General features: G+C 43.7%; 1 protein-coding gene across 2 annotated transcripts in view; it reads left to right on the forward strand.

The window, feature by feature from the left end:
• The window catches only part of ANO1 (anoctamin 1), a 97,758-nt gene that overhangs the window by 54,387 nt on the left and 20,981 nt on the right, over positions 1 to 22,390 (forward strand). For both annotated transcript variants that reach the window (XM_069740066.1, XM_069740067.1), the window contains exons 7-13: positions 3,864 to 3,919; positions 7,958 to 7,996; positions 9,866 to 9,930; positions 10,053 to 10,187; positions 13,938 to 14,098; positions 18,766 to 18,848; positions 22,169 to 22,240. In XM_069740066.1, coding sequence (XP_069596167.1) covers positions 3,864 to 3,919; positions 7,958 to 7,996; positions 9,866 to 9,930; positions 10,053 to 10,187; positions 13,938 to 14,098; positions 18,766 to 18,848; positions 22,169 to 22,240 — 611 coding nt within the window. The remainder of the gene's footprint in view (positions 1 to 3,863; positions 3,920 to 7,957; positions 7,997 to 9,865; positions 9,931 to 10,052; positions 10,188 to 13,937; positions 14,099 to 18,765; positions 18,849 to 22,168; positions 22,241 to 22,390) is intronic.

The following is a 22,390-nucleotide window of genomic DNA, read 5'->3' on the forward strand; positions in this document are numbered from 1 at the left end:
TGTGTGTGTCATTATACAGTGGGGCTGTGTGTCATTATACAGTGTAGCTGTGTGTGTGTGTCATTATACAGTGGGGCTGTGCATGTGTCTGTCATTATACAGTGGGGCTGTGTGTGTGTGTCATTGGTGCATTCACTCTGTCATTCTTTGGACTGCAGACTTGTGCTTCTCACATTGCTGGCAGTGCTGTGGTCATTTGGCAGGTGTGTGGCTGTAAGTTTGTGATTTGCATACTTGCGGTCACATGCCGACCAGACTTGCATGGCCTAATGCAACTGTATTGAACAAGGCCCAAAACAGTCTAGTCGAAATGTGGCTGGGAATATATATATCGCATGCTTGCAGTCACAAGACCACCTGTTGCCGGCACCAGAGAATCTTCACAGCGCACGATATGAGGATTCACACAGTGTCTGTAGACATGTAGCATAAGATCCGACAACCCCTTTAACCCTGCTGTTTTGTTCGCATTTACTATACACTTGTAGTGTTCCGGGTCACTATGACCCGAACAGAACAGCAGGGTTAAGGATGAGCCGCTACTCATGGGCCACTGCTGTGTGCTTGCCTCCCAGGCCAAAATTTGCCAGTCAGCCCCTGCCGTTCATTGATGTGCCCTTACCAGTGAAGGCGTTGGCCCCTCCACCCACACACGAGATGTGTCATCTGGCATTTTTCAATGTCTCCCCTTTTTTTTGGACGCACACTAGCAGAAGCCATCACTTCAGAGATGCCCCTGGGGCGATGTTTCCTCCTGACACACCTCTATTTCCAGCCATTAATCCGTGCATTGTAGGATCCCGGCTCCTGTCATTAGTCACCGCAGTACCATATAATAATCTTTTCATCCCTCTGAGAGCGGGCAGAGATTGGGCGTCTATTGCCAGTCAGGCTTTTTTTTTTTCTCTCCAGCTTTCGAAGAACACTGCGTCTGCTCAGTCTTGTTTTATGAGCGTGCATGACGTAGCGATGTCCAGAGAATGTGCCGTATTCATGGGCTGCACAGTGCTGGTCTCACATTTCCATCATGAAGGGCTCATTCATCACCTCCACTTGTAGGGCCAGGTTTACCCATATAGGATAGCAAAAAAAAAACCACTAAATGATAATCCGATTCATGTAATCAGATTCTATCATTTTATGATATTGCTTGATCCAATCACGCTGATTACTGCGCTGGTAAGGTGATGGGAAGGGAATCCTCCTTAGGGGGATATCGCGGATTTGGATTTCTAGGGTGAAAACGTTTTGGTCCAAAATGAATTTTTCTGCAACTTTAATATACGGAACTTTGTGCTCGAACTTCCTCATCATTTTCAAGATCTCTGATTGCTGTCAGCAATGTGGAACATTTCTGGTTTATATGAAACATTTAGACCTGCGCGGAGAGGACAGATTATATACAACTGTAGCAATTGCTCAGCTGACAAATATTGTGCCTTTACAGGGTTTTTTTTTTTCAGCCTTCGGACTGCAAACAGAAAATTACCTCATTTACTGACTTTAAGGAGAAAATGTGCTGCTGTATAACTGAGTCGGTGCAATTGTCCTTTTTGAGCAACAAAAAATAAAATCTAGGATCCTTCCCTTTTTTTTTTTTCTTAACCTGTCCAATCCTTTGTTTCCACTAAGACCAGTGGTGCCATTGGCGTCTGCCGAGGATAATTTTTTTCCAAAGAAATAAAAGGAAGAATGTATTAAAATCAGTGCAAAGTGAAAGGCGACATTCCACACAGCAGCTATTCTTCTTTCTTCTTCTTTGCCTTTCCCCACCCTTCTTCTTCTTTGCCTTTCCCCACCCTCCTTCTTCTTTGCCTTTCCCCACCCTCCTTCTTCTTTGCCTTTCCCCACCCTTCTTCTTCTTTGCCTTTCCCCACCCTTCTTCTTCTTCTTTGCCTTTCCCCACCCTTCTTCTTCTTTGCCTTTCCCCACCCTCCTTCTTCTTTGCCTTTCCCCACCCTTCTTCTTCTTTGCCTTTCCCCACCCTTCGGCTTCTTTGCCTTTCCCCACCCTTCGGCTTCTTTGCCTTTCCCCACCCTTCTTCTTTTTTTTTTATTTATAAACCCACCCTTCATTTTTTGCCTTTCCCCACCCTTCTTCTTGTTTTGCCTTTCCCCACCCTTTTTCTTTGCCTTTCCCCACCCTTCTTCTTTTTTTGCCTTTCCCCACCCTTCTTCTTTGCCTTTCCCCACCCTTCTTCTTTTTTTTTTGCCTTCCCCCACCCTTCTTCTTTGCCTTTCTCCACCATTCTTCTTTTTTTTACCTTTCCCCACAACCTTATTAATTGCCATGTAGAACTACAATGTCTTCCTTTTGCACCAGTTTTGTTGCATTTTCTGAGCAATGAGGCAAATGTATCAAGATTTGAATTCTGGGGGTACCAATTTGTGAAGCCGGACTTTGTAGTTTTCACTGGTGACAATAATAGATGTGTAGCTGCTATAAATGGCATGCTTGGCGAGTTGCCTGGATCTGTCTGGTGGACACGCATCCCTGGCCAAGTGAATAATATCTCGCCGGTGTTACGGAGCGTAGTTACCCGTTTTAAACAGTTAAATCCTAAGACTCCTTTAAAATAAAAGTATGGCAGCTAAGCACAGATAATTATACAGCCTGTGACAGGAGGGAGCGTGTCTGTCGGACGTAATGTGCACCTTCGCTAGATAAAATAATAAACTAAAGGCCGCCCCTTGTACATATACCAATACCAAGATAGTATAAACCAAATAGGACAAAATAGGAGTAAAAAACGTCCAAATTGAAAAAAGGTAACCACCGCACCTTGAAAAAGCTGAGCGAAACGCGCGTCGGTGCTGGCGTGGTGCATGACCGGCCTCAGTCACATTATGGGTAAGCAAGGCTGAGATGAGGGAACGGGGGCTCCATTTTTTGTGCGCACATTGGTTCCACCGCTGTTGCGGTGTTATACGGTTTATGCCCTGTATGTTCTGATTCCCTTACTTACAGTATGCACTAAGCACTTTATGTACTTGCCCATTTATGTTTTCTGTGTGCCTGGACATTGGTAGCCTTCACTACCTGATCCCAGTCCGTTGTACTGTTTCTTTGTTTATTTATATATAAATTTACCTTTTTTCAATTTGGACGTTTTTTACTCCTATTTTGTCCCATTTGGTTTATAGTATTTTATCAGGAGTGTCCTTGAGGTGCACTTATATTTGGACATCCACATGGGGATTAGTCTCTGTAGAACCTTATTGTATATTTGGCCCTTGGTGGTCTTGTTTTCAATACCAAGATAGGTTATTACACTTGGGGCTATTTAGTTTGGAAAAACGAAGACTAAGGGGTGATCTTATTTTAATGTATAAATATATGAGGGGACAGTACTAAGACCTTTCTGATGATCTTTTTAATCATAGACCTGAAACAGGGACAAGGGGGCATCCTCTGCGTCTGGAGGAAAGAAGGTTTAAGCATAATAACAGACGCGGATTCTTTACTGTAAGAGCAGTGAGACTATCGAACTCTCTGCCGTATGATGTTGTAATGAATGATTCATTACTTACATTTAAGAGGGGACTGGATACCTTTCTGGAAAAGTATAATGTTACAGGGTATATATACTAGATTCCTTGATAGGGCGTTGATCCAGGGAACTAGTCTGATTGCCGTATGTGGAGTCGGGAAGGAATTTTTTTTCCCCAATGTGGAGCTTACTCTTTGCCACATGTTTTTTTTTTTGCCTTCCTCTGGATCAACATGTTAGGGCATGTTAGGTTAGGCTATAGGTTGAACTAGATGGACTTATAGTCTTCCTTCAACCTTAATAACTATGTAACTATGTATTGTGATATTCTACCCTTCCCAGCATCTCTTATAACTTGCTTTCTTTTCCATAGGAATTACCAGCCTACTTGCTAATGGTGTGTACAGTGCTGCATATCCACAGCATGATGTAAGTATCCTACGATCTTATGTTAAATGTCCTCTAAGAGTATCTGCTTTATCTATGTATGAGATAAAGGGGTAGTCCAGTGCTTTTGGTGGGCACCCACAGAGTGGAGGTAACGACAAGCTTAGGAAGCTGACAGTCCATTGAGGTATGTGGCCAGTTGACAGGAGGGTCACAACCTGGCTTCTCCGAACGTCTCCACGGAGCCAGGTGACCAGAGGGTCCAAATCCTGTTTTCCCTGAACATATTTATGGGTTCAGTGATGGTCAATGGAGCAGATCTGTATTCTACTAGCCTGGGCCGAAGTCCTTAAAGCTGGCACCTTGTAGGATCCAAATCTGTGTCCCTCTTGATGGAGCCATGTTGTCCTGGTAGAGTGTTCCTTTATGGCGTCATGGTGTTCTGGCTGTTGTTCTGTCAAGTCACTTTTGAAAAAGAAGCATATCACTCTTATATAATTCACAACTGTCCTTCAAGCCATCATCCAGAGGTCAAGGGGAAGGTGTGATGAAGTTAAGTTGCATTGTTTCAGTATTTAATCAATCTGCTTAGTCTGTCCTCCTCTGTTTTGCAGGTCAACAAACTAGTTGGCCTGATACAATGTCTAATCAACATATTAACAAACCTCTACTGTTGAATTACCCTGCGTCCCTGGCATCCAAGATAACACGATATTCTGCAACAAACGTTAACTCGAGTCAACGTTTAAGGCTTATAAGAACAATAGTCTGTGTTTCTTGACCAACCAAAGAAAAACACATAAATTCAAGCCAACTTAAAGATAATAGTCTATGCCTCCTGGCCTACTGAAAATAGACGTCTTGATAATTAAGATTAAATGCTGTTGTCACAGGGGTCTTTCCATCTGCAGGATTTTGCATAAATGTCTGATAGTCTGGGACCCCACCCATCAGAGGAACATGAATGGAAAGGGGGCTATGTATATGCAGCTATCTCTATTCTGTTCTATGGGAGATTCAAACATTTCTGAGTTGGCACGCTTAGCAATTTTTGCAGCTTGAAAAGAAGACAATAAAGAGAACTGTGCGTGTTCATCCCCCTCTCCATTCCCAGTGTTGAGACGGGGCCACGCTCTCAAGGTGATGGTCCCTGCATCTCTCAGATATGTCATATCCTATCAATGACAGAGATTGGAATACCCCTTTAACCACCAAGGTCTATATTTTTGGGGGTCTAATCTGCGGCCAAGACTCTAAGGATTGCTGGTTAGTTTGGATCCCTGTGGATGTTTCCTCTGTATAAACATACAAGACCCCTTCCCGCAGCTGCAGCCCCCAAGGTCAACCCTCAGGGGATAGTCCTAAACTATAAACAAAAATATTAGATAAAACCATGAGGCTGTCTTAGTGTTAGACTGCAATAAAAACATGTCTCTTTTCATTTTTCCAATAACGTCCCTTCCATTGTCTTGTATGGTCGTTGGTTGACTTAAATGCTACAATTCCAGACTTATGTGGTGTCCACTATCACAGTGCTATCGCTTTTACTTGTAAAACTGGAATGTGTCCATTCATTGATGGCAAGCAGAGGTCTTAAAAACTGTAAGGAAATAAGGCACGAGTTATTTTGGTTCAATTTAGCAGCTGTTTTTTGTGTCAGTTTATCGCAATTTTTTTTTTTATTATTTTCTTATCGTCGGTCTGAATGTAAAGTCCATTGCAGGAGGAATGCTGTAAAATATTAAGGTTAGGAAGCTGACCAAGGAGCACGTGTAATATGCAGGGGAACACTCGCTATTAAATTATTTACCCGTGGTCCTCCAGAGTAAAATGCACAAGGTGTTGTATAATATGGTTGAGAAGTTCATTGAGATCCAGACTATATGAAGCTGACTCGGAAAGAAAATAAGGTTCCTTCTTTCATATTAAAGGGGTATTCCCATCTACAAGATCCTATCCCAATATGTAGTAGGTGTAGCAACAATGATATTAGCAAATGCTTCCAATTAGATAAGTAGTATAGTTCTTCTGATTCACTGTGTCGCTTACCCCATGTGCAGTAGCTTAGGTTTCCATGGTTACCTCCATAGGTGTTGGTCAAATAGACACTGCAAAGCTATAGTACTGGTGACTGGATCTTGTTTGTATCTATGGTTACATCCATTCGCATAGTGAGCGATTTGTGGTCGTAACCATAGCTATATCTAAGCTACTGCAATGTCCTGCACATGGGGTAATCGACATAGCGAATCAGAAGAACTATACTGCATTTCTAATCGGAGGAATTTGCTAATATTATTGCCACTACACCTACTACGTTTTGAGATAGGATCTTGGAGATGGGAATATCCCTTTAAGTGTCTTCCTTTTTCTTTTTGTATATAACATCCGAGTATATTAAAGGGGATGTCTGGCTTAGAAAATCTATTTTTAAGTACCCCATTAGGAAATTCTAGGCCCCCATTCAGATTCCCTCCATCTATTAGCCACAGGGAGAGCAGCTACAAAGTGTGTTTGTTTTGCTCATAAGAACACTAAACACACAATTTTTTACTATTAATAATTATTTATTTATATAGCACTATTAATTCCATGGTGCTGTACATGAGAAGGGGTTACATACAAAAAACAAATATCAATTACAGTAAACAAAACTAATGATGACAGACTGATAAAGAGGGGCGAGGACCCTGCCCTTGGGGGCTTACTCTATTATAGATGTAATACTTTATCTCACCTGTGGTGGGAGTGTTGGGAAATTGAACACTTACTTCTGGATTCCTTCACCGATCATTGATGATCGCCTACGGTCAGTTTATTTATTTCATTGCCTCTCGTCAGTGCAGAAGAGGGTGCTGGTGGACTGGGTGGTGGCGGTTTGGTGACCACTGGCTGGTGTACGGGGACCGGCTATGCTCCCATGGAAAAGAGTATGTAAATTAACACCTTCTTCAGGAGCAGAAAGTTTGCTCTCAGGTGTCACCTCCTGAAGGTGGGTACCCTACGTCCGTGTCCAACCCTGTAACGAGCCTTGCCACGTGACTTGGATGGCGGTAGGGAGCCGGCTTTCTTCCTCCTGGGGGAGAGCTAGTTTGCATGCCTTTTAGGAGAACTCCCTGGTCTTTGTCTCTGAGGGAGAACTGAACCTCTTAGAATGAGTATTTACACCATAGAATAACTTTTTTAGCTATAAGAAAAGAGTTTTTGTTTGTAGCTTAAGGACTTGATGCCAATGCAGCTGCCGTGGAGACCTCTGTGAAATACAGCGGCGTGCCTCTTGAGATGGTTTATACTCTGATCCTGTGGGTTTCTTATTTGTAATGGCTCAGATCCAACTGGTTTTGGCAAACTTTTCTTGTGACGTAGAGCAAAGCACGACCTATTTTTGGGGCACTTTCCTTCCGTTTTTCATGACTCGACTATAGAAAAATCTATTCCATCTTGAAGTCTTGCTGTCAACAAAGCAGGCATCCCAAAGGAACCCCGATTGGCCCCCATTATAAGTCCATTACATTCTCTGGGATCCTTTTTGAAAACTGGATCATGTATGGCTGCGTTGCCCACTAAAAATGGTGGCCATGATGGTATTATAAATCTAGAGAGGGCGAGTCGGCTCACCATTGTCAATGCATCTGTATTCCTGGGCATGGAATGTTCGCACGTGGCCGTCCTTGCCCGGGTTGCAATTGTCCAATTTTGAAGAGAAGACGTCCTCCAGCGATGTGCAGGTAAATATAAAACTTCAGATGTATTAGATAATTTAAAAAAAAACCCAGAATAAAACCAGCCTAAAGTGAAGCATAGATTGTGGCTTAACCTACGCGTTTCGCCATTATACCTTAGTCAGGGTACCATACCGAAATGCGTAGGTTAAGCCGGAATCTATGCCTCACTTTACGCTGGTTTTATTCTGTTTTTTTTTTTTAAATTATCTAATAAATCTGAAGTTTTATATTCACCTGCACATCACTGGAGAACTTCTTGTTCTCTTCAAAATTGCATGCTGGTATTGTTGCCATATAATTCGTCCCATGTCTACTGCCGTGTCCATCGCTTACACTAGTCATCTTCTGCTTACAGGGAGACTACGAGAATGATGCTGAACCCAATGACCGGAAGGTGAGAACTTCTTAAGTTTTGTCGTCTAGTTTGGTTCAAAATCCCATCTTGCAGGGAAATGATCAGTGTCGAAGGCAGTTGTGGGCAAGCACTGGCCCACCAGGCTGAAGGCAGCAGTTTGGCCCTTGTCCTGTGTTCCTTTGCTCCCCTCTTTTTCCTATGTACCATACAGGGTGTTGCTTTTAGAAAGGTGGTCAAAGATAAGTGGTCCTCCTCTATTATAGGGGACAGGAAATAAAAAATGGTAATTGCAAAATCAACTATACGGGGTGCAGAGGGTATCGGTGGCATCTCTGTCCTGGTACAGGGAGACACTTAAAGTCCCCTCTGGCACATAGAAAGACCCCAATATTATAAATTGCAGACGGGCGCCTGATTATGGATTCTGCATTATGGCCTTTGAATTAAGCCGCTGATTGTAATGAAGCGCGATCATGTCGCCACGACGAAATGGAATACGGAATGCAATGTATAGACTTTTAGTGGATTTATATTTTTTGGGACCACCACTAGAAAATGACAATGTGGCAGCCTGTAAATGTTTTGTATCATCTGTTTCTATATATCGAGTTCTGCTTATTTCTTCATCTGCTACACAAGCTTTACTAACCTCCCCGTTATGTAAGTAAAGCAACCAGAGGATGGGGGCTGGGGAAAATGGATGTGTACAGTAATATAGGGGGCACTCGATCAACGTCTCGGCCATCATCTCTAAGTAGGGTCCTGTCGAGGATAACAATCTCCATCCGGCGTTGAGTTCCTGCCTCCGAGCCACAATCTCTATCATCGGGATAGATGCACAGTGTGCGTGCTGCGCTCGACACTTGTTTTGGTCCGTGCCATGGGGATGGTGTGGGGGTGAGAAGATTGATGGGAAAATTAAACATTGATGCCTTTGTGCTAATTAAAGGGGAGTTCCTTGGCTTATTCCGTCAGGGAACCAACAGGAAATTTCTTAGCAGATGTGCTTCATTGTTACACACTGGCCAAAATCCACAAAGCTGATCACCCTGAACTGGCACAGCGAGCACCTTATTTGTATGGGAATTACTGCATGTGCTCAGTGTCCAGACTCTCCGTACCTGTTATTCCAGATAGCTATTGAGACTAATCTGTCCTGCCCTATGTGTACATGAGAAATAACCCTATTTCAGTCCATTATATGACTTGTATCCTGCCTTTTTTCACCAGTTTGCTAATTTTCAGTTGTCTCTGAGCTGGTAGGTGGAAACTAGCTGCTATGATGTCTTTCATAAAAGCCCCCTCAGGCATTATAGACTCCTGCTCCCCTGTCCCTACTGTATGTAGAACTTGTTCAGAAGCAGCCGCAGTACTGAGCAGTGAAGCTGTGAGTCCAGTACTAGGGTGAGAGAAACTCTCGTCCCTGTCTGCTGTAGGACAATAGATCACTAAGATAAGGGTCAGGAATTCAGATGGACACCAGCCAAAGATGAAACTGATCAATGGGAGATTGACCCTATGTTTCCTGCCATATTGTTTCATGAATGTGCTGATTAAAAAATCGATATTTCATATTTTATTTAATCATTTCTATGTTGATTGTTCCTTTTAATGTACTGAACTCCTCATGTGGAGCTAGAACTTGTCTGTCATTGATATAGCTGGCATCGTGACAAGGGAAATTAGCAGCTGGCATTCCCAGGGCAAGATTTTCCCACTATGTTGGCAGGTTTTATTATTTATCCATCTCGCAGAATTGACTGCATTTGTGGCTAAACTTCTCTCCTTTGTCCTCTCTGCAGCAGAGGGCTTATTTGACCCCTCTAGAACCAGGGCCAGGGGGGTTAACATGGAATTTCCTATGTTTCTTCTGCAACATTTATCCCTTTATTTCACTTCATCTTTCAGCTTTTGTGCGACGAATGGGCCAGTTACGGTGTTTTTTACAAGTATCAACCTATAGACCTGGTCCGGTAAGTTACTCTTCATCTGTTGAGTTACTACAGCTCCTATCATCAAAGGTTGGAGATGTCTGATCTATAGAGCATTGGGACGTTACAGTTGTCTTCTCCTTCGTGTTCTGATCTCTTCCCAGGAAATATTTCGGGGAGAAGATTGCCCTGTACTTCGCTTGGCTCGGAGTTTACACCCAGATGCTTATTCCAGCATCCATCGTGGGGATCATTGTGTTTCTTTATGGATGTGCAACTGTTGATCAGGACATCCCAAGGTACCTCCATCTCCTGACTGTCTCTTTTTGCAAACATGTCTGTACTTTTACAAGGGGGTGTTAAAAATAAAAATAAATAAATAAATAATAATAGTAATAATTAAAAAAAAATTCACACTGTAGGCATCAAAACTATGAATTAACACATGAGGAGTTATATACTTAACAAAAAAAGTGTGAAACAACTGAAATTATGTCTTATATTCTAGGTTCTTCAAAGTAGCCACCTTTTGCTTTGATGCCTGCTTTGCACACTCTTGGCATTCTCTTGATGAGCTTCAAGAGGTAGTCACCGGAAATGGTTTTCACTTCACAGGTGTGCCCTGTCAGGTTTAATAAGTGGGATTTCTTGCCTTATAAATGGGGTTGGGACCATCAGTTGTGTTGAGCAGAAGTCTGGTGGATACACAGCTGATAGTCCTACTGAATAGACTGTTAGAATTTGTATTATGGCAAGAAAAAAGCAGCTAAGTAAAAAAAAAACGAGTGTCCATCATTACTTTAAGAAATGAAGGTCGGTCAGTCTGAAAAATTGGGCAAACTTTGAAAGTGTCCCCAAGTACAGTTGCAAAAACAATCAAGTGCTACAAAGAAACTGGCTCACATGAGGACCGCCCCAGGAAAGGAAGACCAAGAGTCACCTCTGCTTCTGAGGATAAGTTTATCCGAGTCACCAGCCTCAGACATCGCAGGTTAACAACAGCTCAGATTAGAGACCAGGTCACTGCCACACAGAGTTCTAGCAACAGACACATCTCTACAACAACTGTTAAGAGGAGACTTTGTGCAGCAGGCCTTCATGGTAAAATAGCTGCTAGGAAACCACTGCTAAGGACAGGCAACAAGCAGAAGAGACTTGTTTGGGCTAAAGAACACAAGGAATGGACATTAGACCAGTGGAAATCTGTGCTTTGGTCTGATGAGTCCAAATTTGAGATCTCTGGTTCCAACCACCGTGTCTTTATGCGACGCAGAAAAGGTGAATGGATGGACTCTACATGCCTGGTTCCCACCGTGAAGCATGGAGGAGGAGGTGTGATGGTGTGGGGGGGGCTTTGCTGGTGACATTGTTGGGGGATTTATTCAAAATTGAAGGCATACTGATCCAGCATGGCTACCACAGCATCTTGCAGCGGCATGCTATTCCATCCGGATTGTGTTTAGTTGGACCATCATTTATTTTTAAACAGGGCAATGACCCCAAACACACCTCCAGGCTGTGTAAGGGCTATTTGACCAAGAAGTAGAGTGATGGGGTGCTACGCCAGATGACCTGGCCTCCACAGTCACCAGACCCGAACCCAATCGAGATGGTTTGGGGTGAGCTGGACCGCAGAGTAAAGGCAAAAGGGCCAACAAGCGCTAAGCATCTCTGGGAACTCCTTCAAGATTGTTGGAAGACCATTTCCGGGGGCTACCTCTTGAAGCTCATCAAGAGAATGCCAAGAGTGTGCAAAGCAGTCATCAAAGCAAAAGGTGGCTACTTTGAAGAACCTAGAATATAAGACATAATTTCAGTTGTTTCACACTTTTTTGTTAAGTATATAATTCCACATGTGTCATCATAGTCATGAAAATACCGAAAAATCTTTAAATGAGGTGTGTCCAAACGTTTGGGTTGTACTATATAGATATATTATAATATATCTCACTCTAGAGCCTCTTCCTAAACTAATAGTGTGGAGTATCAACCTTTACTAAATTTACAGGGGTTGCCGCCCCATAAACCATATATAATCCCTTTGACAAGATTGATGATAAATACATGATCGTTGGGATGGGGGCTGACTGCTCGGACGCCCACAGATGAAGAGAACGCGAGTCCTGAAGTCCCCTGTGTGACTGGAGTTGTAGTGAGCATGTGCGACCATCCTCCTCACACACACAGCGGACTTTGAAATGGAAGTTTTTCTAATTAAAGGGAATCTGTCTGCAATATGTTACCTCCCCATATTGGTTATGATGGATGTAGCTCTTTCAAAGACAAATCCAGCAATACCTGTACATGGCCGGTCCGTTCCTCTGTTATTGAGAAATCAAGTTTGAATTTATATACAAATGGCTATGGTAGATCTGAAGCCTCCGTCACTCCAGCTCTATTCCCTACCCAGCACGGCCATCGGCAGCTGATTTTTGATTTTAATTAGCACCATCTAATTGGTTCCTACTGAGGAATTGAACACTTGCTGCCAATCGCTGGGGGTTCCGGACAAACTGTGCTAAACATATTTTTTTTTATAGACGTCCTCCACGGCGAGGCAGTGCCTCCGGTATTTAATGATGATACCATAAAGGAGCCCATTTCCAACTTTAGAAAGTCTTACTTTATTCCTGCCAACCTCTGGTAATGCTTACAAGACACTGAACGTGGATGGGAAGACATAAATCAGACACAGGCGCCAAGAGAAATTAAGGCAAGGAGAACCTAACAGGGACGCTCCCAGGGCAAACATCCAGCCCGGCGGAGAACGTTATACACACAAGGCTAACGGCCCAGGCAGGAGCCGCGCTCTCCAAATAATGATAAACTCATAAAATGAGGACGGCAGGACGTGGGCTTTATAGTGAAGAACGTGTCGTCCCAGCCAGGAGAACTAGCATACGGGAGGCACGTGTTGAAAACTATTCTAAGCTCCCTTAAAGGGGATGTTCAATCACCAATTTTACCAGGGAAACCATGGCTAGCCAGGGCAAAATGTAGCATAAGTTGGTGGCCACCACTTGAACATTTCTGTCTGAAAGAGCTTTAGTGCTTCGTAGAGAGGGGTCATTAGCGGGGCCTGAATGAACAGTCCGTATGACCATTAAAGTCCTATAGCAGGGGTTATTTTTTAACTCTTTAATGACAACTAAATTAGCACCATTTTTACAGAGCTATGGCACAAGTGTCGCAGAATGGGTGCTCCGCTGTCTACTGCAGCCAAAAACTCCTACTCAAATGGCCAGGATTAGTGAGCTCCAATCCTGGACACGTAACCCCTCGGACATCGCGGTCTCTATAAAAAAAAAAAAAAAAAAAAAACGCAACATCAAAGGGCTCCATTCATTATTGCATTTACACCTTTTTTGTTTTGCTAGTGTTTGGTGGTTCTTTTTGCCTGTTTCTTTCACTTTTGGGCTCATTCTTTTATTTTTTTGTATTTTTTGTGTGTTCGCCTTTTATTTAAGTATTTTTTTTGTTTGTCATTCTGGCTGTGATTTGGGAAATCCAGATGTTTTCGGCTAATTCATCAATTGCGACTATTTTAAAAGTGGCAATGGTTTTTTGTCTACATGCACTCCAGTCCCCACCCTGGGGAGAATTTGATATGAAACTTTTGTGCAAACTTTGCAACATTTTATCAGACACCTTTTTCTCTTTTTGCACTAAGTTGCCAAAAAAATAAGTAGGTAAATAAATGAAAAACAAAAGTGCATATTTTTTTTTATTATTTAACCACGTGCATCATGAAGAATTTGGGGTAAAAACCATCAACGAACGCCACGAAAAAGGCACATAATTAGTAACTTTTTTAATGACACCGTAAGCGTTCTTAAAGTGATGAAACTTGGCAATAAACTCTCTGAAAATACAATTCAATGAACTCTAAATGTTGAATTCCCTTTTAATAATCTTCTATATCATCCTCCATGTAGCAGGATCCATGTGTTTATAATAATCGCATTCTGCATTAACCCTCGCCGGGGGCCCCTAATCCTTCTATACACAATGTATGTTCTAAGTTTCCATCTTCATCCATCTTTTCCCAGCATAGAGATGTGTGACCACCGGAACAATATTACCATGTGCCCGTTATGTGACAAGACCTGCACCTACTGGAAGATCAGCTCTGCCTGTGCCACAGCCCGCGCCAGTCATCTCTTCGACAACCCGGCCACAGTCTTCTTCTCAGTCTTTATGGCTTTATGGGGTAAGGAGAATATTTTTTCAATATAATTTCGGTGGCTTTCTTGTCCTACTCAAAGGTGCATACTTGATAAAGCAAGTACCGATCGGACGTTTTCTAAACACCCAGGATAGAAATAAATAAAAGGTTGCTACCTCTAGGGGGAGCTCATCGCATACACTGCTATAATTGATTTCAATGCATAAACTGTATGCAGTAAGCTCCCCCTAGTGGTGACAGAATTGTATTATTTTCTCTATACAGTAAATTTTGGTGCTCGGTAGCAAAAAAAAAAAAAAAGTTTCCAACCCCTATAAAGATGATATTGATTGGTGCAGGAGTTTGGAAAAAAATATTTATTTTGAGACTTGATCCTTGCTCGTTATCCTCCTCTATAAGGCAGATGTCCATTTTTTAGTTGCAGACCCCAGATGATAATACTGCATGGCCCTCGTGGATGTACCAGACCTGTTTTTGAGGATTGTATAATTTTGGCACAAGGTCTAGTATTAAATAAGTATCAGGGGTGAAAGTTTTTGTTTTTGTTTTTTATCTGAGAAAGCGTCCCAGCTGCAGGAAGATTTCCGGTCTTCATATGTTTCTCATGTTCCAAAATCCGTGCCGAGGGAATCTCCCCTCCTCGCTCGTCCTCCTGTATCCCTCAAGGATTCTTACTTCTTTTCTTATTTTGGCATCCTAAGAGATATTTATATTCTGTATTTTTGTTTTATTTAAGCTGAATATGTGATATGAGGATGAAAAAAGGCACATCTGTTAGCATTTAGTTCCCAGTGTCCCCCGAGATCACGTACTCTCTATGGAGTTGCCTCTATAATAATTAGTGTTTGCCATATGCTAAAGAGCCGTTCCCAGCCAGATCTGAGAACTACTACAGCATGGCATCGAGGATTGGCTGAGTGTGTGCGTATAATATGTATTATATATTATATTACCAGTCATTTTTAGGACAAAAGCAGTGGAGACCACTAAGTGTTATTAAATGGTACCCATCATGTCCCAAAACTCAAAATATAGGGTTAATCTGAAGGTAAATGCCTGACTGCCTGTCTTACTAGACCGGCAGCTGCAGGGAGAAAGTGAACTTGCATCCTGCCTGCAGCCGCTTGCTGACAGTCATTAAGGCAGTATAGAGAGCGGTGACAGTCACTGTTCTCTATGCAGGGATTGCACTGTAATACTGCCAATGGAAGTGCTGGGGAGTGAATACAGACAAGCTCACCTTAAAGTAAGGGGTGACGGTTACAGTTTCCATGAAAGCGAGCGGCTGCAGAGAAGAAATTGTAATTTTCTCTCTGCAGCCGCTGCTCCAGTAAGAGACCGTTCCCTGGACTGGATACAACTGTACCAGTAATGTATGAAGTTTCCAGTCTGTACATATAAATTTACTGACGCCAATTCAATAAATTTCAAGTGCTGCGAAATTGAAACACAAGATACATTAGAGAGTTGAAGGACTTTTTTTCATTTTTACATAGTATAAGCTGTCATAACTTGAATCCAGAAGGTTGGGGTAACGCAGCTGCCGATCTGATGAACTCGACTCCTCCGCGCCCCTGAGAATACTGGTACAACGCATCCCTGTATTTAGCTATGCTCTTCAGTGAACAGGATGAAATGAGGCCTGTGAAGGGTTAATGTGGACAAAGTAGAAAAATCTCAACAAATGCAGGAACAGGCTTGTAACTAAGAGTTTATTATGTTTGGATTAGTTACATTTAGGACATGTCATGCTTTTCTGCAAAGCCACAAAGTTAAATAAATCTTGATCAGTGTAAATACATCGGTGTCACCGTCCTGACAGATGGAGCTGGGAAGTTGGACGTTTCCTGAGCTAATTTAGCTTCTCGAGAGCGATGGGCCTCCGCTAGTGTCCAGTGCACCGGTATGAAGAGTGAACGGTCTCCCCCCCGGTATAGCTCTATATTTAGCGAGCGGATGCTCTCCCCGGTAATGAGTCTTGCATAATTTGCCGGTCACATTTCACATTGTTGGTTTGGGTCGGCTGCCATCATTCCTCCAGACAATGAATACAGAAAATACAACAATTCAGACCTGTGCGTGAGAAACTCCGAGATCTGCAATCAATCGCCTTAAGTAAAAGAGAACCAGAGCTCCTTTTACAAGGTTGTCCAGAATTTTTTTTTTATATTTTTTTTTTTTTCCTCCCCAAAAAAATGCACATCCCCCTGGTATCGCATCTTCTTTGGAAGTAAACGGTGCAGGACTGCAATGCCACAAACTGCCTGTAGACCAGTGTGGGGCTTTCTTTGGAAAAAAGAGTAGCCATTATTTTTCGAATTATAGAAATTTATGTAAGCTTGCCCCTTGTCAAAAAATTTGTTGTGGGCTGCCACCTGGACCCGACAGATCCCCCCCCTGTAGCGGACAAATATACCAGATGATGGCTGTAATAGACCCTAGAAGTGCCAAAGAGCAAGAGTGGCCTCCTCTTCATCAGGCTGGATAAAATGCCACGTGGCCATCAGGGGATCGCTATATTCCAGACAGGACGGGATACCGGAGGTGAACAGTGTATATGCTTGGCCTAAGAGGGGGCTTTCTGAGGTCAGAGACCCCAGTAGGTCCCAAAAGTGGTGGAAGCTGCCGGCGACATTTCTCCCTTGTGCCTCATTATAATTAGGAATATTGGAGAGAAAGCATGGATTCCCGCGCTGCTGTGAATAATGAATGTCCAGGATGCACAGAACATATTAATTGCGGTATTACTGGTGACGCGTTTCGCAGTTTACACACTTCTTCCTCAAGACGTAACCGCATTAGCTCCTGTATCATTATACTCAGGACTTGCATGCAAGGCATCTTTTTGATTTGCAATATCCCATGTGAGGCCAAGTTCTCTGTTCATCACATTTTTACCATACATTGATGACCATCAGGGGGGTCTTGTCTAAACCCTTAAAAACAAACCAAAACTTGGAAATGTTCCTGACGAATCATAGATTTCAGTTGCCAAAGTTGAAAATTGTGCAACTTTGGACTCCTCCAAGACTGATGAGGACAAAAAAAAGCTCAAAGTCGGAAACAGAAGCCGCATTATTCCACACTGTTGTTTCTAACTTCAAAGATGGATCTGGCCAATAACGAGCGCAAACCGAGTCCAAAGTCGCATGTTGGCAACTTTGTGCAGTAATTGGCAGTCTATGGCTCCATCGGGGGCAGAACTGAACCTTGTTTTATTTGTTTTTTTTTTTTTTTTTTGTGGGATGTTCTCATGGAACCCCTGAGGAAGTCACGAACATGAGGCGAAACATGAAGACCACATGCCCTATAGCATCATTGGATTTGCCCAGGCTGTAGATGATTATTAGTGATGAGCGAATATACTCGTTACTCGAGATTTCTCGAGCATTCTCAGGGGTCCTCCAAGTATTTTTTAGTGCTCGGAGATTGTTTTCATCGCCTCAGCTGAATGATTTACATCTGTTAGCCAGCATAAGTACATGTGGGGGTTGCTTGGTTGCTAGAGAATCCCCACATGTACTTATGGTGGCTAATGGCTGTAAATCATTCAGCTGCGGCAAGATAAACTAAATCTCCGAGCACTAAAAAATAATCGGAGGACCCCCGAGAATGCTTGAGAAATCTCGAGTAACGAGTATATTCGTTCATCACTAATGATTATATAAAGACTAACGCAATTCTGGAAGCCGGGTTTTTTCTACAAGGGCGGCACTGCTCTGTGTAAGGTGTGCGCTCTGGAAGTGATAGTGAAAAAATACCACTGCCTGCAGACGGGTAGACCTGTAATTGGGCTCACTTGGCTTGGCTGTATGTTATTTTTAACTCCTTACTTTCCGGACTGCTCAGATTAGTGGGAAAACTGATTGACAGTGGTGTCGTACAATGAGGATCCTATAATGCCGCCATATAGCGCAATTGTGCATGTTACAGATCAATCCCTTGTGTCACCAAATTACATCAGAACGTTTCCACTGGGGACATCTCATGTTATCTCTTTGCCAAGTGTTACTATATCATATGAGGCAACAATCCATATGTAACCATGTGGGTGTAATCGCATTACATGTGCATTTATAGAAGGCTTTAATGGCGTGAAAGGAGATAAAGTATATTAATGAGCTGTGCATTGACCCTTAGCCACATAGTACCCATTAATCTACAATAACAACCTTGTCCTTCCCCACTCATCATTCTCCTGCATTGCCAATTAGCAAGAACAGGGCAGAGATTCATTAAGACGAAGGAATAATCTAAAAAATGTTTTGAAAAGGTGCAAAAAAACTGCAACATGGTGCTGCTACATTCGGCGCTGGGGAAGGAAAGATGGTTGACAATTTCCCAAAGAGGACTTTAAAAAAAAAAGTATTTTGCATGCTCTGAGAATCTCGTAGGTCACTGTGCAAGGAGCGAGGAGTGCAGCTGAGCATACCCCATGCATTGCCCCATCACCAGTCTGATGCCCGCAATGTACGCAGCACATGCTGAAAAGTTATTTCTGCAAAACGAGAGGTCGGCATATTGTAAAGGCTTGGTAGCAATTCCCTAAAAAGTTTGGCTATTACTGAAACTAACTTTGTCTAACTCATGCATCTACAAATGTCTGTGCAGCGCCTTTTTTGTTCCCCCACCATTAACCGTTGTGTTAACCCCAATATCTAATACCGTGTGGTGTGCTTCTTGTGTTACAGCTGCCACATTCATGGAGCACTGGAAAAGGCGACAGATGAGGCTCAACTACCGATGGGACCTTACCGGATTTGAAGAAGAACAAGTAAGTAAGGAGATGCCGAGAGCATTCCCATCGCGGCCAACTGGTGGCTATGGGGAACTCCACATGCTGCAGGTATCTGTGGGATCCTTCTTCCTTCCTTCCTACTAATGTATTGGAAGGGAAGGATTTTTATATATTAACGATCACTCCATAAGTTCTGGCCTTAGATCTTCTCCCGTAGACTTAATATTATTTGTTCTGGACCTCCGTGCACAAAATCGTTGTACTATTTTTACTAATGATATCAATGGACCAGAAGAAGTCATTCATTACGAAGAATTCATCATATTTTCTGTTTTAATCCATTACTGATGATAACTTGTTTGGGCCGGGGTAGTTGGTTGATTGCCCAGTGGGCCGGGGTAGTTCGTTGGTTGTCCAGTGGAATACTTTCTCCTGAGAACCCCCGATTATAGTCTATCATACAATGCCCAAATATTCACACTGTGCCCTGACATTTATTAGGAGTATCCACTGTTCAGTTTATAAACTAGTCATGCCTTGATTACCCGCATCATCGGGACCAGTAGAAATGGCTAAAGCAGCCTGTTGGTCCCACTGAGCACTATATGATGGTACCCACAAGTCCAACCTTAAAGGGATTAGCCAGGACTATTTATTTTTCCTTTTTTTTAACTACCAATCTAACATCTAACAGGCAGGTATATGCTAACTACCTGCCTATTGTGTCCGGTGATGATCTCTGCTGGCACAGAGTGGTCACAGACTGCTTCTGCCGGTGATTCAGCAGCTTCCGCTGATGTGATGTCGACAGAGCAGCGGCTTCTCTTCTTTGTTGATGAGGTGTGACTGCCGATGTCATGCTGATTGACAACCAGCTGCCTAACTGCGGGGAGCTGTCTGTCAATCGGCATGACATCTGCAGTCACGCCTCTTCGGCAGAGCAGAGCGGAAGAGGAGCAGCTGAATCGCCAGTAGGCATGGTCCATGACAGCTCTGAGCTGGCACCATCTGGGAAAGGCAGGTAGTTACCTCTGTTAGCAACTGCTTGCCTGTTAGTTTCTAGGCCCATAGTAAACAAAACCGTCCTGAACAACCCCTTTAAAGTTTAATTACTAATTGGCCAGACAGCTTTTTTTTTTACTGAAAGATTTGCTGTAGCTGTCCATCTGTAAAAGCTGCAACCGAATGTCACTGCTGGATAAAAGGGGTTGTGCAATGGACAACATATATTCCCTATACACAGGATAATTGACAAATGCCTGATAGCTGAGGGTATGACAGCTGGGACCGTCACCGTTCACAAGAACAAGGATCCAAAAGTTTCCTGTGTCACTGCAATGGTAGTGAGCATGTGCAACCACCACTCCTATGAATAGGCAGTGATCATGTGCGACCACCTCCTACAGACGGTGAATGGAGCGGTAGTGAGCGTGTGCGACCACCTCCTATAGACGGTGAATGGAGCGGTAGTGAGCGTGTGCGACCACCTCCTATAGACGGTGAATGGAGCGGTAGTGAGCGTGTGCGACCACCTCCTATAGATGGTGAATGGAGCAGTAGTGAGCGTGTGCGACCACCTCCTATAGACTGTGAATGGAGCGGTAGTGAGCGTGTGCGACCACCTCCTATAGACGGTGAATGGAGCGGTAGTGAGCGTGTGTGACCACCTCCTATAGACAGTGAATGGAGCAGTAGTGAGCGCGTGCGACCACCACAAATATAAATGGTGAATGGAACGGTAGTGAGCGTGTGCGACCACCTCCTATAGACGGTGAATGGAGCGGTAGTGAGCGTGTGCGACCACCTCCTATAGACGGTGAATGGAGCGGTAGTGAGCGTGTGCGACCACCTCCTATAGATGGTGAATGGAGCAGTAGTGAGCGTGTGCGACCACCTCCTATAGACGGTGAATGGAGCGGTAGTGAGCGAGTGCGACCACCTCCTATAGACGGTGAATGGAGCGGTAGTGAGCGAGTGCGACCACCTCCTATAGACAGTGAATGGAGCAGTAGTGAGCGAGTGCGACCACCTCCTATAGACAGTGAATGGAGCGGTAGTGAGCGAGTGCGACCACCTCCTATAGACGGTGAATGGAGCGGTAGTGAGCGAGTGCGACCACCTCCTATAGACGGTGAATGGAGCGGTAGTGAGCGAGTGCGACCACCTCCTATAGACAGTGAATGGAGCAGTAGTGAGCGAGTGCGACCACCTCCTATAGACAGTGAATGGAGCGGTAGTGAGCGAGTGCGACCACCTCCTATAGACAGTGAATGGAGCGGTAGTGAGCGTGTGCGACCACCTCCTATAGATGGTGAATGGAGGGTAGTGAGCGTGTGCGACCACCACAAATATAAATGGTGAATGGAGCACTAGTGAGCGTGTGCGACCACCTCCTATAGATGGTGAATGGAGGGTAGTGAGCGTGTGCGACCACCACAAATATAAATGGTGAATGGAGCGGTAGTGAGCGTGTGCGACCACCTCCTATAGACGGTGAATGGAGCACTAGTGAGCGTGTGTGACCACTGCTCCATTAATTGACTATAGCTCACACATGCTCAGTACTGCTCCATTTGGACAGAGAACCAGTAGGACAAGTCCTTTTAGATGTCATTTGCCAACAAGCATTCTATATATTATATGTTGTATACATGTATTCGCCTTTGTCCACATATCCGTTTCCTCATTGTAAATGTCTGACAAGTCTGGGGCCTCCCAGTTTCGTGTCCTTCATATCCGCGTTGCGATCTTGTGCTTAATGTATCCCATTGAGTGTTTGGTGTACCATCCTCTGTTCCCCATATCCCCCATCCCCCGAGCACTAACCATGACCCTAGGACCCTAAATTAATACTGGTTCTTTTTTTTTTCTGTGTGTGTTGTGTATCCTGAAGGGCACAGTCAAGGTTTGAACTTATTTATTAATACATTTTCTATCTCCTTTCTTCAGCAAGTTTTCTTTTGCATTTTCCCTTTAAATCACCTGCCTCTGCGCCTCCCCCACCCCCAAATCCTATTCTGTCCTGTCAAGCAAAGGTCTCAATGTATGTGCAATATGCGTGTCCGTCACTTTTCTGTTGCTGATCCCCCACCAAGCCACGAATGACCATGTCGCACCCTTGTCTCGTCTGCGGCCGCTATTGTTGCATCGTGTTTGCGTCCATCACAAGTCGCATTCCATGTTTCGCAGCACTGTGTGTCGGCAGGTGGTAACGCACTGCACCACTGTATGTACTGATCAGCTCCCTTCACAGCCTGCCTAAGCCTTGAGATCTACGCTGTAATCCTGATGAGGAGCCTCATCTCACGGACGGAGATGTCATCCCAAATACCTTACATTCTCTTTCTTTCCAACAGGACCATCCCAGAGCAGAGTATGAAGCAAAAGTCCTGCAGAAATCGCTGAAAAAGGAGCACAGGCGCAAAGAGGTAAGCTGGTGGTGTCTGCAGCCAGCTAAAATCTCATTATTATTTTTTAAAAAGAACTTGTCAGCACAACTTGCTTCCTATTTGGATCCCACTATGGATTGTGACCTGAAAAGCTCATTCCAAAGTTGCACCTCACCTCATTTTGTTCCC

The sequence above is a fragment of the Ranitomeya imitator genome, chromosome 9 (genome assembly GCF_032444005.1).
Source record: "Ranitomeya imitator isolate aRanImi1 chromosome 9, aRanImi1.pri, whole genome shotgun sequence".
Lineage (NCBI taxonomy): Eukaryota > Metazoa > Chordata > Amphibia > Anura > Dendrobatidae > Ranitomeya > Ranitomeya imitator.